The following is a 16,889-nucleotide window of genomic DNA, read 5'->3' on the forward strand; positions in this document are numbered from 1 at the left end:
GTCATCATCATCATCATCACTAGCCCTGATGATCATCACTAGCTAGTTTGGGTAATGAAACGCCTGAAAGTAAACAAGCAAGCTCAGAGAGCACCAAGGACCTCTCACCTTCCTCTATGCATATGCTTCCTTTGCCCACTACAGTATTCCTCTTCCGTGCAGATGTAGCTGGAATAAACACATCTGTGTCCCTGTCCTCAAGAAACTGTTGAAAATCTAGAAGCCGTGACGGAGGACGGCTTACTTATTTTTTCTACGTTTGTATTCAAGCCTTCCTCCTAAGATTTGAGAGAAGCCTACAGAGAAAAGAGTTCCCAAAGCAGAGACAAGTTTAAGGCTGAGCAGAAAATTAAGCAAGATCTTTCTGATCAAGGACTGACATTGTGTCAATTCTACAGGCTGGCTTGCCTTTGCTGGAACTCCTGTCCCCATCTTCTCCGCTTAATGGTTTATCACTCCCTTAGGCCAGTTAAGCTCCAAAATGTTCCTTGTAAATGTCATAATCATAGCCTTTCTGACAGTGAGTGAATGAAGATTTGGAAGGCTATTGGGGATTTTTTTTAAAAAAAAAAGCCTGTTCTCTTATAAACACAAGGATAAACACAAATTGAACGATCCATTCGCTTGTTTATATTTTCCTTGCATTCTTGCCTTGGGTTTCTTTTGATGTGGTTGTAACATATCAGATTTAGCTGCAAAAGCTGAAGAATGTTGAATTATTTTTCTCTAGCTCCTGCACCTGTGGGGATGAGAACATTTTTAAACACTTACTGTTGAGAAGAAAAATACCTTGTTTTTATTCAAAGTAAACCTATCAAAGTCTTCTACTTTTAGCAAAAAAAGAAAATGATTGTTAGGAGTAATGCATGTATGTATGTATGTATGTAAGGGACGCGGTGGCTCAGTGGGTTAGGACGCTGAGCTTGTCGATCAGAAGGTTGGCAGTTTGGCGGGTCGAATCCCAAGTGCCGCGTAACAGAGTGAGCGCCTGTTACTCATCCCAGCTTCTGCCAACCTTACAGTTCGAAAGCACGTAAAAAATGCAAGTAGAAAAATAGGGACCACTACGGTGGGAAGGTAACAGCGTTCCGTGCGCCTTTGGCGTCTAGTCATGCCGGCCACATGACCACGGAGACGTCCTCAGACAAGCGCTGGCTCTTCGGCTTTGAAACGGAGATAAGCACCGGCCCCTAGAGTCGGAAACGATTAGCATGCATGTGCGGGGGAACCTTTACCTTTATCTTTATGTATGTATGTATATATGATAGGTAGTATTTGCTTCTCCAAAGATCTGGAACACTTGTGTCTCCTTGAAGGAATCACAGATAACATTTTGCATTTACTTTTTATTTTCTCCAGGAATTGAAATCTGGCATAAAAATCCATGTCCAGATATAAGACATTATTATACATTACTTACATTACATATTATACAGTATATAATATAAACATATCCATTATATTTCCCCATTCCAAGTCTTTTCTCTGTAAATATTATATTTGCTATGTGACAGCATAGCAAACACTTTGCCATCAATGGTTCTGCTGTGTTCTAAATGTCTGACTGCATATCTGTGTTAATTATATCAGGTATTTTTAAAAAGTGACAGCTTGTGCTTAATGGAAGGGGAGAGATTTAAAACATCTCCAACAATTCCATCAGCTCATATTCTAACTATGCACATACAGCAACTTGAAACTGGAGGATTTACGATGCGAAATGGCACATATAAGTGGACCAAACTTAGGTAATGTTTTTATGGCATGGAATTTATTAAAATGGAATATTGTCTTGCAGGCTATTATAGCTTAACAATAGTGTTAAAAGAACCTATTCAGTACATTAATTTATGAAATAATTAAAGGCAAGATAAATTGAATGTTTTGATCATTTATTGTAGAATGTTTTATATAAATTTGGTTTAAGACAAAATTGAATATTAAGCACCTAACACAGTGTTTATTTCCCTGCTTTATCAAAGGTGGAAAAAGAACCCTACTTATTTCTTTCATCTTTTCTCTTTTAAGGAATATTGCGAAGGTTGTGAGCCAAGTTCAAGCATTCCAAGAAAACCCCTACATGTTCCCACCAGATGGCCAATTACAAGATTTCTTAAGACAAAGGGTAGCTTTTCTTAATGATGCAGACATCTTTGCATTAGCAGCTGATAATTATGCCAACTTTCATCAGAAACCCGAAAAGCAATCTCGAAAAATACAAGATGCATTACACAGGATGAAAGCGATGTTTCAGTGACGTTTATATATCTCTTGGGCCCTTTTTTTTTTATTTAAAGAAACATCTTCCCGGATCAGTTACTAAAAAGCTGTCCAGGTAGTCCTCAACTGAATACCACAATTGAGCCCAGAGTTTCCATTGCTAAGCAAGGCAGTGGCTAAACGAGTTATGCCTCATTTTAGGACCTTTTTGCCATGGCTGTTAAGCAAACCACTGCAGTTGCTAAGTGAACCACGTGGTCATTTTAGCTAGTCTGGCTTCCCTCATTGACTATTTTTATTATTTCCATTTGAGTTTATCCCTTGAAATGGATACAAAAAAAATGTATTGGTAATCCTCACTTAGAGAACAAACATAAATATACAATTCCACCAAGAGAGTAAAAGAATCGAAATGGAACTGGGCTGGTCACGTAGCAAGAAGAACTGATGGCAGCTGGACCAATGCAGTCAAAGAATGGATCCCACTTGATGAGAAGCGTCCACGAAAGAGACCTAAAACAAGATGGAGCAACGACATCAGCAAGTAGTGCGGTCCCAGCTGGCAAAGAAAAGCTGAGGACGCCGAAGACACCTTCATCCTGCAGTGGACAAACAATGGCTAGAAAAGGGGTAGGCAACCTTGGCTCTTTTATGACTCGTGGACTTCAACTTCCAGAATTTTGGGAGTTGAAGACCACGAGTCATAAAAGAGCTAAGGTTGCCTACTCCTGGGCTAGAATGATGATGAATCACCCTTTTGAAAACAATGTTGATTGAGATTTGCATTTAGCCCATTTTCTGTTTGGAACTGCCAAACCTTTGGAGGCGTGTGCAAGATTCCTGCTGTTAGTTTCTTCATTTAATAATAGGTTAGCTTCAGAAGAACATACTAAAAGTGTATAAAGAAATTAATACTAAATCCTTCCCCACCTATTTTGTCTTGAAGATAGAGATTACAGATAAAGATTAAATCTGAGTATATCTTATCAGAAGACCAAGTTTTTCACAAATATTTCACTATCTTAACAAAAAAAACACCCCTCAGCACGATTACCTTTGGAGAAACAGTGGCATCCATAGGGGTGGATCTACAAAGTCAAGGGGGTGATTAGAACCACACAATCAAAGCCTTGCTCCTTTTTAATGTGTGATGCATTCATGATACACAAAAGGGAGCAGGCTTGGATTGTGTACTTATGTCTGCCAACCTGAGAGAGAGAGAGAGACGACCATTGGTTAAAGTCCCCATGTATCTCTTTTGTTATTCGTTCATTTCCCCCACTTTAGCTGCTTCATTCAGCAAGTTCTTTCCCAAGAATCTTCTTGTGAGGAACAAACCACAGAGGACAGGACAAATAATAATAATATAAATTCTGCTGCACATTCTCTATGGTTTCTGCATAAAAAGTCTGGCGCAGAGAAGCTGCCGATGAAATAGGAGCATTGAACATCTCTGGAGCCAACAGCTCTTACTATGTGGCCAAAGGAGAAACTGGAGACAAAGGTTGACAACATTAAAAAAAAGACAAGAGCTGGATGCAGCCCATAGGCAACCAGTTACAAACCACTATCCCAAAGGTGCTTTTTCCTTTGGGATAGCTATGACCTGGGTGGCTGAGAATCTCCATAGACATTTACAAGCCACTAGTTTAGCTCAGTAATGACCTGAGAGGGCTTAGGCTGATTATTTGGGTTACTTGCTTCAATCTAGGAGTGGACATTCAAAACACAATTCAAAACAGAACCCCACAATGGCCATAACTGGTACAGAATGCAGCCGCGAGAGTTGTGTTGGGAGTCTCCCGATACTCCCATGTTACACCTCTACTCCGTGAGCTGCATTGGCTCCCAGTTGTCCTCCGGGTAAGATTCAAGGTGCTGGTAATGGTTTTCAAAGCCCTACATGGCATGGGTCCGGAGTACCTTAGGAATCACCTGCTGCCAGCGTCAACGTCCCTCCGTCCAGTGTGCTGCCACAGAGAGGGCCTCCTAAGGGTTCTGCCGTTCGGAGAATGCCGTCTGGTGGCTCCCAGAGGGAGGGCGTTCTCTGTGGGCGTGCCTGACCTATGGAACCGTTTACCGGTTGAGCTCCGGATGGCTCCCGACCTTCGCTCCTTCCGACGCGACCTAAAAACATATCTGTTTGAGCAATCCGGTCTGGTCTGACGGGTTCTGTTGTAATTATTGTTTTAAGGTAACTTATCTTCTGCATTTGGGCAAAATTAGGGTTTAATTTGTTTTCAATATCTGTATTTGCATTCTGATATTTATGTCACTGTTCACCGCCCTGAGTCCTTAGGGAGAAGGGCGGTATACAAATAAATAAATAAATAAATAAATAAATAAATAAATAAATAAATAAATAAATAAATATAGCTAGGGCCCTTCATCAGAACGAAATACCAGTTAAAAGTCCTCCATCTGATAAGATGCAGGAGATCTGTTGAGAGCTCTGCTTGTTGCTTGGAAGAGGTAGAAAGTATCAGAAGACAAAAAGATGCATCAACAAGAGGTGGTCCTACCATTCCCATTAAGTGCCTCCAGGGGAATGTATCCCTCTAGTGACAAAATAGTTTTTGGTCTCAATTACCTAACGCTACCCAAGTACTCACATAGTGTCAGCTCCACAGGTAATAAGAAAAGAAAATGTTTAGTTGCCCATTTACTCCTAGCATTCCTTCACATCTATTAAGTTTTGGGGGTTGGCATGGCCTTCTAAGATTGAGTCCTCAACATGCAGAAAAGATTAGACCTGAATTTGGTTTCTTAAGTAGAATAGCTAAGCTGAAAGCAGAGCCCAATTCCAAATCATACCCACTGATTTGTTGTTTTTTAAAAAGAATCATGTTCAATATCTACTGTTCTTATATCAGCTCTGCTATTTCTAGCTTATGGTTCTAAGGCAGCATATGATCCCTTTTCAAAAATAATTTTCATACAAATTTGCAAACAGGATGCATTTCTATGTGTGCTATGTATTTGACTGGAGTGACTTTGTGTATGCATGTACTTCAACTTTCATTACTTTTTCTATAATTTCCTATTAAAACAGAACACCTGTTAAACAATTAGTTTGGGACAATTTTATCATTGCACACAGATTTGTTTCAAGGGATTTAAATCATTGATTTAAGCAAGTGTTTACCTGCTGAAGGAGATTTACTATGTTACCTAGAAGCAATTTTCCTATTGAATCTGAAGAAAGTTAATAATAGGGATATGTTTTATTTTGTTTGAAAATATTTTCATTTTCAATTCAGTCGAATCTATGCTATTGAATTTTTTTATATGGAATTATTTTTCAAGTGTCTTTAAGCTGTTGTCTGTAAAAAATGTGATGATGATAGCTGTATCACATACAGCATTCTTTTCTTTGTAATTGCTTATTTTTCCAGGAGATGGCACTGGAAACCTATGATTGTAGTTTTGGAAAATATCACCCAGGGATTACCTGAGACTTGGTTTCATCAAACACAAATACTACACATAGGCAGGGAGGGAGGGAGAGAGAGAATGTATTGTGCTTAAAAGGTAACAAATTTATTGTGGTTTAAGCTTTTTCTGGCGAAAACTTAATAGATCTCTATTAGTGTTTAAAGTGCCACCTTCATTATTCTTCATTATTTGCCATTTTGAAGAAGTCAGAAAGATACATCAAATTGTGCAACAAAACATATCCTGGTATTCAGTAAATCTACCTCCAAAAAAGGCATTATATTCCTACCAGTTCGAGACACCTATATTTATTAATGTAAGTTCTGTTCAAATCCAGTGAAGCAAAAGTTGGAAGGTGTCTTAAGGAGGTGACTTTAAAGCAGGAAGGAGACTGTGAAATTTCTTAGTGTTGGATTCCAGATCCAAATTACTAGCCAGGCTGTCTGTGGCTGATGATAGCTACAGACTTAACTATCTTGGAAGTGTGACATGTTTGTCACTCTCAATTGGTAGAATGACATACAGATCCTCAGCATCTCCTCCCTCAATTAAATATGCTAGAAAAGTTCCCCTCTAGCATTTTTTTAAAGCAAGGTTAGCCTGGTTACAACTCAACTGCCTTTGCTTATCTAAGAAGTGTATATTTCAACACATGAATAAAAATCATTGGTTGCAAGTCAGTATATAATTAAGTCCCACCTTTCAAAATGAGATCTGGCTATGTTTCAAAATAATGCCATAACCTGCTGCAGAAATAGGCACCCTAAGATCTAGAGATCAAAGTCCTATGCTACATATTAATAAATTGTGGCATTGTGCTTCACTCATTTCAAGATTTTGTGGAAACAACTTCTATTTGAGAAACTACCAGCCCTGCTCTGATAATTGGTTAGAGACATTTTTTTTAATATAAAACCCTTCCATCATATCCTACAGAGCCTGTTGGACCACAGAAGAATGAAAGATGCCAGCGCAAAGTTGGCTAATACAGGTAATCCTTGACTTGTAACCACAATTGAGCCCAAAATTTATGTTGTTAAACGAGACAGTTGTTAAGTGAGTTTTGCCCCATTTTACTATCTTTCTTGCCATTGTTAAATGAATCACCACAGTTGTTAAGTGAATCTGGCTTCCCCATTGACTTTGCTTTTCAGAAGGTTGCAAAAGGCGATCACATCATCCCGGGACACTGCAATCGTCATAAATATGAGTCGGTTGCCAAGTGTCTGAATTTGAGTCATGTGACCACAGGGAAGCTGCAATGGTCATAAGTGTGAAAAACAGTCATAAGTCACTTTTCTTACTGCCGCTGTAACTGAATGGTCACTAAATGAACTGTTGTAAGTCGAAGACTACCTATACAAAGATTACTGGAATTTACTTGGCTCATCACCATGGTTTGCCAAAACCCAGAAAAACCTCAACAAAAATCTGTTACACACTAAACCACTATCTTCTCTCCCATAAAAAAATCATGTTACGTATTACATTATTAATGTTTACTTGACAATAGAAAAGGGAGATTAAGCAAATTTACTAACATAGACAGTTCAGTAGTCTAAAACAGAGGTCCCCAACCTTTTGGGCACCAAGGACCGGTTCCGTGGAGAAAGGTTTTTCTGCGGACCGAAGAGTGCATGGTTTTGTGTGCTGCCTGCATCCCATGGATGGAGCTTTGCTTGTTTGTGCGGGCCGGTTGCTGGCAGTCCATGGACCAGGGGCTGGGGACCCTTGCTCTAAAATCAATATTTCTCAACCTGATTAACTGGTCTAAATAGTTCTTCAAGCAAAGCTTGTGTGTGTGTGTGTGTGTGTGTGTGTGTGTGTGTGTGTGTGTGTGTGTGTGAGAGAGAGAGAGAGAGAGAGAGAGAGAGAGAGAGAGAGAGAGAAGGGAAGAACTCATCAAACCATTATATACTGTAGGCATCCTTGTACAATGAGTCCTGAACAGAGCTATCCCAGAGCCTTGGTGGAGCAGTGGGCTAATGCCTCCTTAAGTAACACCAGCTGCCTGCAATTATTGCAGGTTCGCGTCCACCAGGCTCAAGGTTGACTCAGCCTTCCATCCTTCCCAGGTAGGTAAAATGAGGACCCAGATTGTTGGGGGCAATAAGCTGACTTTGTAATAATGCCGCTTGGGGGGGGGGAAGCCCTAATAAGCAGGCATATACATAGAATGAAGGCTACTGCTAAGCTTGTAAGCCGCCCTGAGTCTTTGGAGAAGGGCGGGATATAAATGGAATTAAAATAAAATAAAAAAAATAAAAATAAAATAATTTCTGTCCCAAGAAGATCTTTTGTGACAAATGACTATTTTGCATGAAGTACAGTTGCATTTTGATATTAAAACATCCAACAGTGAGTGGAACCAACTGATTTTTTCCCCCTGTAAAACCCCAAACATATCAAACAAGAAATAATATGTTAAACTGGTCATAATTTTAAAGCTATACCACCTTATCGCACTTTGAACATCAGAAGGTAACATTTTGTGTCTAATGGGGTTTTTTGGTGTCATACCTAGCATGTCTTTGTGGCTTGTTTGTTACTCGTGTGCTCCTATTTGCGAGCTCTTATGCAATTTCTATTCTTTTACTGCATGTGCACCTATAAAATATAATTGTCAGGAAATCAAGATGAAGGGGTTAAGGCAGCCGCATGGAGCACCAAGGTCACCATTGTGCATATAGGAGTAGAGATCACTGGACAATTTAAGCAGAAAGATGTTACTACAGAGAAAGTAGGCCATACACGATATTACTACCTTCAGCTCAGGTGAGTTATGTCCTGTTTGGGGGTGTGTGGGGTGGGGGTGGCGATGAAAAAAGAGTTTGAAAAATCTCTAGTTAGACTTGCCTGGGAGGGGAAAAAAAACCCTAAACAAAAACAGTAGAGTTTCCACACTTGTGAAACTCATCTATTCTGGAAAAATCCCAAGCAAATATTCCTTGATCTGACCTTTAGTGCATAACCTGAAGGGAAATTCCTTTCTAATCAGATGAATGGTGTTAAGATAATCATGACAAGGTTCTATCTGTCTAGTCTCCCTTTATCTCTATTGCAACAAGAGAGCAAAGATGGGAGATGCCAACCCAACAGGCAAAATCCACATCTGGACAAAGCACTTTTGTCTCAAGTGTAATGTAGCCATTAAAAGTGGCTAGATCTAGCATTATTATTGATCTTGCTCTCAAGTTTGCCAAGACCAAGAAGGTAAGTATTCCAGGAGACCCAACACATCTACAGTAGATACAGGAACCATTCATAGATGTTCTCATTGTTGAGAAACAATCAAAAGAATTCACTGGAAGAATCCAGTTTCTCATCTGGAGATCCAGAAATATATCAGTCTTACTAATGCAGTTCCTATTTGTATTAATTTACAAATAATCAGTTTAAAGCATGCAAAGCCTTAAGATTAGGCTATTTGTTCATCTTTATGCTATATTCTGAATAGACAATAAAAAGACCTTAAGAAACAGCCATCACCATGTTAAGGTCACTCTAATTCCTGGATAACCTCATGGATATGTCTGGCTTCCTCCTTTAACAACAAAACAAAACTAATTAGGAATTCCTTTCTTTTGAGATTTTCCCATCCCACTCTACTTTCCAATATTAGGTTTTCCTGAATAAGAATTTCAAGATTAGCTAAGGTCATTTAGTAACTCCCCATCTTAATCCCTCTGTCCTGAAGTTGCTACAGAGTTTTCTCTAAACTATGCTTTCCAATTGTATTGGAATAACAATTATGGTAGTTATATTCCTAACTCAATGGAAAAGCTAGGAAAAAAGATTGGGGAAAATATTCTAGAGGTCTGAACGGGGGACTTCCTTATACAAAGAGAACATCCACCATTGAATTATGTCCTTTTTCCAAGGAAAAACAACTTTAAGATGAGAATAGCTTGAGGGAAACATTGTTGGAAGTGAAGGAAAATGCCTTCTGCAGCACTTTCTGGTGTTCAAGTGTTGGCTATGACACTTGTTTTAGAAAATCCACAAAATGATGTTATTGCTACTCCCATTATTACAGTGCAGGGTGTAGAGTAATCTTCTGGTGCTGGAAGGTGACCGGGCATGCAGGGCAGGAGAACAGGAAAAGTGGCACATCAACAATTTCCTTCCAGTGGTGAGCATTGCAGAGAATGGCCCACATCACTGGATTTGATATCACTGATCTACACACAATATCTGACCTCTGATTTGTTTCATGTTTGGTTTGTTCTGGGAATTCGGCTTTAGGAACCACAGCTTGTTTATATCTTGCCTTTTCTCTAACAGTCATTATATCTCTGTGACTAATATCTTGTGAGATATGTTTGGATGACTGTGTGTGACTGGACCAATTATCCAATAAGTTTTATAATTGCATACAAACCTGCATTTCTCTGATCCAAATCAAACACCCATAAGAAGTATACTTCACTGGCTTTCGATGATGATGATGATATAATAATAGTAATAGTAGTAGTCGTAATAATAATAATAATAATAATAATAATAATAATAATAATAATAATAATAATAATAATAATAATAATAATAATAATAATAATAATAAATAGAGTTGGAAGGGACCTTGGAGGTCTTCTAGTTCAACCCCTTATTCAGGCAGGAAACCCTATACCATTTCAGACAAACAGTTATCCAGTCTCTTCTTAAAAACTTCCAGTGTTGGAGCATTCACAACTTCTGGAGACAGGTTGTTCCACTGATTAATTATTCTGTCAGGAAATTTCTCCTTGATTCCAGGTTGTTTCTCTCCCCGATTAGTTTCCATCCATTGCTTCTTGTCCTGCCCTCAGCTGCTTTGGAGAATAGCTTGACTCCCTCTTCTTTGTGGCAACCCCTTAGATATTGGAACACTGCTATCATGTCCCCGCTCGTTCTTCTCTTCATTAAACTAGACATACTCAATTCCAGCAGCCGCTCCTTATATGTTTTAGCCTCCAGTCCCCTAATCATCTTTGTTTCTCTTCTCTGAACTCTTTCTAGAGTCTCAACATCTTTTTTATATCATGGTGACCACAAATGGATGCAGTATTCCAAGTGTGGCCATACCAAAGCATTATAAAGTGATATTAACAATTCATGTGATCTTGGGTCTATCTCTCTGTTAATGCAGCCTAGCATTGTGTTGGGGTTTTTGGCAGCTGCAGCACACTGCTGGCTCATATTTAAGTGACTGTCCACTAGGACTCCGAGATCCCTCTCACAGTTACTACTATTGAGCAAGTTACCACCTATACTGTACTTGTGCATTTGGTTTTTCTTGCATAAATGTAGAATCTTACTTTTTTCACCACTGAATTTCATTTTGTTAGATAGCACCCAATGTTCAAGTCTGTCCAGATCCTCCTGTATCTCAAGCCTATCTTCTGGAGTGTTGGCTATTCCTGCCAGCTTGGTGTCGTCTGCAAATTTGATGAATTCCCCATCTATCCCTTCAACCAAATCATTGATGTTGAAGAGCACTGGGCCTAGAACAGAGCTCTGGGGCACCCCATTACACACTTCCCTCCATGTAGATGCAGTTCCATTGAGGACCACACGCTGAGTACGGCCATGAATCCATCTGGTGGTGATGCTGTCTAACCCACATTTTTCAGTATCTTACAAATACAAAGCATCATTAAAATTGGCAGGCTATGATTTATGATTCAATGCATTGTCCAAACACATATTTAATCAAACAGTAGCTAAAACAAGCTCTATCTTAATGTGAATTAAGTCAGAATTAGCAATGGGTTGAGGCCACTGAAAGCTACAAGTTTAGGTATACTGGATTTTATGCATGTCAAAACACACACACACACACACACACACACACACACACCTGGCTCAAAACTGCTTGAATTGGGAAGTACGTTTCCAAAATTGGGAGGGAAAGAATTTGAAGAGTCCTTTTGAAAGGTACGTCCACTCTTGACAGAAGCTAACATACATTGTTCTCACATTCAGCTTTAAGGTAATACAATAATTGAGTGTGCAAAAGTAGCTTGAATGCTGGTTGCATTCATTTCCAATACCCCTTCTTTCATTTTTTTTAATACCACCATATGCTTGTAATTCAACAGCTTGTCTCCTGTTTTAAAAAATGAATCAGCTTAAGAAACACAACACTTCAATACAGCTTTTAAGGCCATAGGAAATAATTTCTTAATAAATGAAGTATGTCACTTAAGCTGCACTCAGAGAAACCTGAATTAATGTAGTCTTTTTAACCTTCCATGGAAACCGTGAGCAGCAAAGTTTGTTGCAGAGTTATCCTTTTTAAAAGTTATCCTTACAAATATTTATACTGATCAGGAGGATAAAATAATGGCCTGGGGGAGGGAAATAGATTTTTTAATGGTGGAAATAACACTGAAAACAGATCAATTGACCCAGTTTCATCTCCTTCCATAAAACAGACAAATGCATGAATCAGGCTAATTTTCAACCTCTCTCCTCTTTCCATTTCTCTATAATTGGACTAGGCTGTCCAGTAATTCAGCCAAAAATATATGAGGTGACCTGGAGGCAATCGCTTTTGACAGCTCCCCTATCTCAGAAGACATTTGTGATGATCAAATCCGAAGAAGCAGCTACAGATTCACCTGAAGTCCTTGGAGAAAGGAGTGATATAGAATTACTACAACTCCTATCTTATTTATTGAGTAATAAATTACCATTGTTAGTTGGGAGAAAAGAGAGCAAGAATGTCAGGCACTGACATTGGCTTCATCTAACTCCAAATAGTTTACTTGTGGAGGGAAGGGGAACAGACTGGTACAGATTGTCAGGGAGGATGAAGTAAACTTAGGACAAAAAACGAGCAGAGAAAAGCTCTATAAAACCATTTCCAATGGCCTCAGGGCCACAGGCAGTCACTCTGCCATTCCTCTCTCTCTCTCTCTCTCTCTCTCTCTCTCTCTCTCTCTCTCTCTGTGTGTGTGTGTGTGTGTGTGTGTGTGTAAACCCATTTCCAATGACCTCAAGGTCACAGGCATTCTGCCATTTCTCTCTGTGTGTATGTGTGTGTGTGTATGTGTATGTATGTGTCTCTGTGTGTAAAACCGTTTTGAATAACCTCAGGGCTACAGGCACTTTGCTGTGTGTGTGTGTGTGTGTGTGTGTGTGTGTGTGTGTGTGTGTAAAACTATTTCTAATGACCTCAGGGCCACAGGTACTTTGCCATTTGTGTGTGTGTGTGTGTGTCTGTGTCTTTGTGTGTAAAACCATTTCCAATGACCTCAGGCACTTGGCCATTTGTGTGTGTCTGTGTGTAAAACCATTTCCAATGACCTCAGGCCACAGGCACTTGCCATTTGTGTGTGTGTCTCTGTGTCTATGTCTCTGTGTGTAAAACCATTTCCAATGACCTCAGGGCCATAGGCAGTCACTCTGCCATTCTCATGTTTGTGTGTGTGAGTGTGTGTGTGGTTTCTCCAAACCCGCCAAATGAGTTTGACAGCTCTTTAAGGCAAAGCAACCAGGAGGGGGTGGAAGCTAATTATGGTCCTGTTTAATAACCTCCCAAGCAAGCAAGAGCCTTGTGAAATATGGATGTGAGGAAAAATTGGCCCCAACCAAATCTCCTCTAGAGACAAGGCCACTATTGACAGTCCCCATGGCATTTTGAAGCCACCCTTCTCCATAAACCCGGGCAATTCGTGTCGTTGAGCCTGAGCGGCAAAGGATATGGCGGGGCCTGTAAATCGCTTACCACAGAGCGACCTGATCGCCCGGCAGACACATTGGAGCCAGCCTCGGCCGGCCTTTGGAAAATGTGTGAACAGCCTCTTTTGTCGGGGGAGGCCCGATGATAATTAGACGGCGCTTATCTGTCCTTTGATGTTTGTTTACTCCAGCGGCGCTTGCCTTGGGGCCGTGGCTCATAAGGGAAGGGACCCGGGCGGGCACGCCCAGCGTGGACACACAGCCCGAAGCCAGCGCGCCATGACCAAGGCTCCTTTCTCCGTAGAATGGCTCTCCCAGAGCAGCCGGCCCAGCAGCAGGCACGCCCAGAGCAGGCCAGAAGACAAAGAGGCCGCCTTATCCGAAGGCTGCCGGGCCCAGCAGGAGAATCCTCCGGTCCGGGAGAAAAGCCCGGGTGAAGGTATGCTGGTCCAGCCGCCTCCGGGGCCTCTCCCTTCGCTCCAGAAGAACAGGCCGCCTTTGCCTTCGTCGTCCACAGGTACCTCCCTCCTCGTGCAGAGATCGCGGGTGGGAATTCCCGCTGAACTCTCTGCCGCAGCGGCCGCGGGCAAAGGGATCGGGCTAGAACGGGGAAAGAGCGCCGGGAATGGACGATGGAGGCACCGGGAGCCTCAAACGGGAGGGCTGCCGGATTGGCCGAGGCCTCGGCGTGTTGTGTGTTAGAGCAGCGTTTTCCAACCTTAGGAACTTGAAGATGCGTGGACTTCCAACTCCCAGAATTCCCCAGCCAGCTATGCTGGCTGGGGAATTCTGGGAGTTGAGGTCCACGCATCTTCAAGTTCCTAAGGTTGGAAAACGCTGTGTTAGAGAATTACGACGCGAAGAGCGGCGGTGGGGTGGGTGCTCCATCCAATTCATGGTGCCTCCTTCCGGAAGTAATGGCAGGCAGCTTCCATTATTCTTAGGGCGATGGGATTCTAGTCCGGAATAACGATCGGAGCCCCAAGGGGGAGACTCCCGGTTGTCGTGTTCTACCTAAAAAAAACCCGAAAATAAAAAGGGAGCCGAGGGTGTGCTTCAGCCCTCGAGCCTTGCCTTCTCCCGTTGCTTCTTCGCCTGACGATCATCGAGGGGGCCTCTGTCAGATTAAATCAGCGTGGCCTCAATTTCGGAAACTTTTGCCAGCTGCTTCCCTACCGGTAGAAAGAAACGGAGTAAATCGTGTTGCCTGATCTTGCGCTTGTTACAACAAGCACTAGCCTCGCTCAGCTCGGGGAAATTTCCTCCCCTCTAGGCTTACTAGAGGGCAACTAAATGGAAGAGGAGAGAAACTGGAGGCTGGGAATGAATCACTTTGCGCTTTTAGAGATAGGAATCGACAAAGCTAAAGACTCCTTTTTAAAAAATAGTCCCAAAGTTCACTTTTAAAGGAAGTAGATCCATTTATTTCCCATCCCAAGAGAATTGATAAAAAATCGGAATAGGTTCTAAATTGTATGAAGGAGTTGGGTATACTTGGGACCCACTTACGCCGCGTTCGTTGAATACTGCCTTTCCATTTTTCTTCATATGTAAACTTTTCTGAAATGCGCTTTTCCAAACCTTCCTCACTCAGAGGCGCTCCAGATTTGTTGGTCTGTAATTTCCATTACTGGTCAAGCGACGACATATAGGCCATTCTATCCGGGGATGAAGGGGGTTACAACCCAGTCCATCTAATTCTAAGCAATAGATCGGGGCACCCAGCCATTTTTTTCTTGGGGAAAGAAAAACGAGAAACGTTTGCTCCTCTGACCCCGACCCTTACCTCTTTTTTTTTCCTTTTTTTGGGGGGAATCATTAGTTGCTTCCAAAGTGGTGTGGAGCACTACGGAGTGTGGGTCCGACGGCGAAGGAAACTTCTCCGAATGCCAGACACCAGAGGACGGTGGAAGCCGAAACGCGAATACTCGCCGTTTGCGCACTGCTTTCAGCTTGGAACAGATCAGGACGCTGGAGAGCTCCTTCAAGCGGCACAAATACTTGGGAGCGGCTGAAAGGCGCAAATTGGCCAGCAAAATGCAACTCTCTGAAGTCCAGGTAATGCGAGAAGCCCGTGGAAAGATTTGCGGGAACAGTCTTCTATTTTCAAGAAGTAAAAAAGGAGGCCTTTCCATAATCTATGGCCCTCTCATCGGCATTCTGGACCCTAATTTAATTTTGCCAGAATTCCTTGGCTTATCACCATTTCAATGGAAAGGGAAAAGAGGTTTGGGAATGGGGATTTTTCAAGAAGGTTTAAGGACAGATGTTTGGGCTTAAGATAGGCTAAGCCAATTTAGCAGGATCCTCATCCAGATGAATATGAACTGAATTTTAACCAGTGTTGCAACTGCTTCTTTGGTGGATAGGTTTATTTTATTGGTTTAATGTGCTGTAATTTAATTTATAGAAATTTGCCACATTCATTCTCCATCTGATGACCTCCCAATGCTTTAAGTTTGTCTTCAGCTATGATGGCTAAGAATTCTAGGCAGGCTTTGTTGCCTTTGTGCATCTTGAAAGCACCAAGTTTTATAATATAAAACAGTTTTCATTTCAAATCTTCATCAGAGATGCCATTATATATCCAGCAGTGGATATCAGCATTTGTTTCATCACTCTATTGAAATATAAAGGGAGCAGAATGAGACTCTCCATTTGTGCTAATAAAGGATACTGATTCATCCACTCTGTTTCTTTCTATTTCTGCAGATCAAGACATGGTTCCAGAACCGGCGGATGAAACTGAAACGTCAACTGCAGGAGATGAGGCCAGAACCATCCTTCCATGGCTTACCATTTTATGGTCACCTCCCTTTTGGACCTCAAAGTGGTCCCTTGTCCTATGTTTATTCACCACATCAACAGACTTTCACCAGGAGGGATTCTTCTGGCATTCCTTTCCCTCCAGTGCCCCCTCCCAACTTGGATCCCAGAAACACCTCTGGAGGACAGCCAAGTGCTATCTGGCCAATGCCTACTCCCTATTTTGTGGGATACCAAGACCCAAGAACAGTGTTCATGACGCTATGAAGGATTTTGATGACCAATAACAGTCAATTTGCACTTGGTAATCAAGTGATTACCAAGAGCTACAGAAATGGACAGATATGCTGTGAAGAGCTATGTTTTGCACAGACATTTACAAATTGAGTGAGTGAGTGGGAAAGTGATACTTGTGTAAAGACAATGTGTGCAGTATTGGTAATAGATTCAGCAAGATCTCCAGGATCTTTGTCATACAAGTGAGGATTTGATATGGAAGTATACAGACAACTCCAAGATGTCTCTCCTGGACACATCAAAGGCAGCTGTTCTTGGGGAAAACTGATCTTAAATGGCAACATCTCTGGCCCTTATGCACAACCAATAACAAATTGTTATGTTGGCAAGTCATATATTCATTGTACAATGTTATTCTTAGGCTCTCTCCAACCTTTTAATTTTTCATTAGAGTCAGTGGCATGATACACATCTTAATTTATTAAGTACAGTTAATTTGGGATTCATAGGGAGATGCTGAAAATATATATATATATATATTGATCCTACCTGGCAGCATCTCTTCC

The 16,889-nt window shown here is 41.3% G+C and overlaps 2 protein-coding genes across 2 annotated transcripts in view; both read left to right on the top strand.

Annotated features, from left to right (window-relative positions):
• KNDC1 (kinase non-catalytic C-lobe domain containing 1) overlaps positions 1 to 2,433 on the top strand; it is a gene marked incomplete at its 5' end in the record, with an annotated part of 84,928 nt that extends 82,495 nt beyond the window's left edge. The window contains 2 exons of the mRNA XM_081328587.1: positions 1,591 to 1,748; positions 2,029 to 2,433. Of these exons, the coding sequence (XP_081184713.1) occupies positions 1,591 to 1,748; positions 2,029 to 2,257 (387 nt within the window). The 3' untranslated portion in view covers positions 2,258 to 2,433. The remainder of the gene's footprint in view (positions 1 to 1,590; positions 1,749 to 2,028) is intronic.
• An 11,166-nt stretch (positions 2,434 to 13,599) lies between these two features.
• On the top strand, positions 13,600 to 16,353 carry VENTX (VENT homeobox; the record flags this gene model as incomplete). Its single annotated transcript, XM_081328588.1, has 3 exons — positions 13,600 to 13,837; positions 15,143 to 15,378; positions 16,033 to 16,353. 3 exons carry the CDS (start codon positions 13,600 to 13,602, stop codon positions 16,351 to 16,353), a joined length of 795 nt encoding a protein of 264 aa, XP_081184714.1.
• Positions 16,354 to 16,889: the final 536 nt, after the last annotated feature.

Source organism: Vipera berus (genome assembly GCF_964194415.1).
Source record: "Vipera berus genome assembly, chromosome: 5".
NCBI classification, from domain to species: Eukaryota; Metazoa; Chordata; class Lepidosauria; order Squamata; family Viperidae; genus Vipera; species Vipera berus.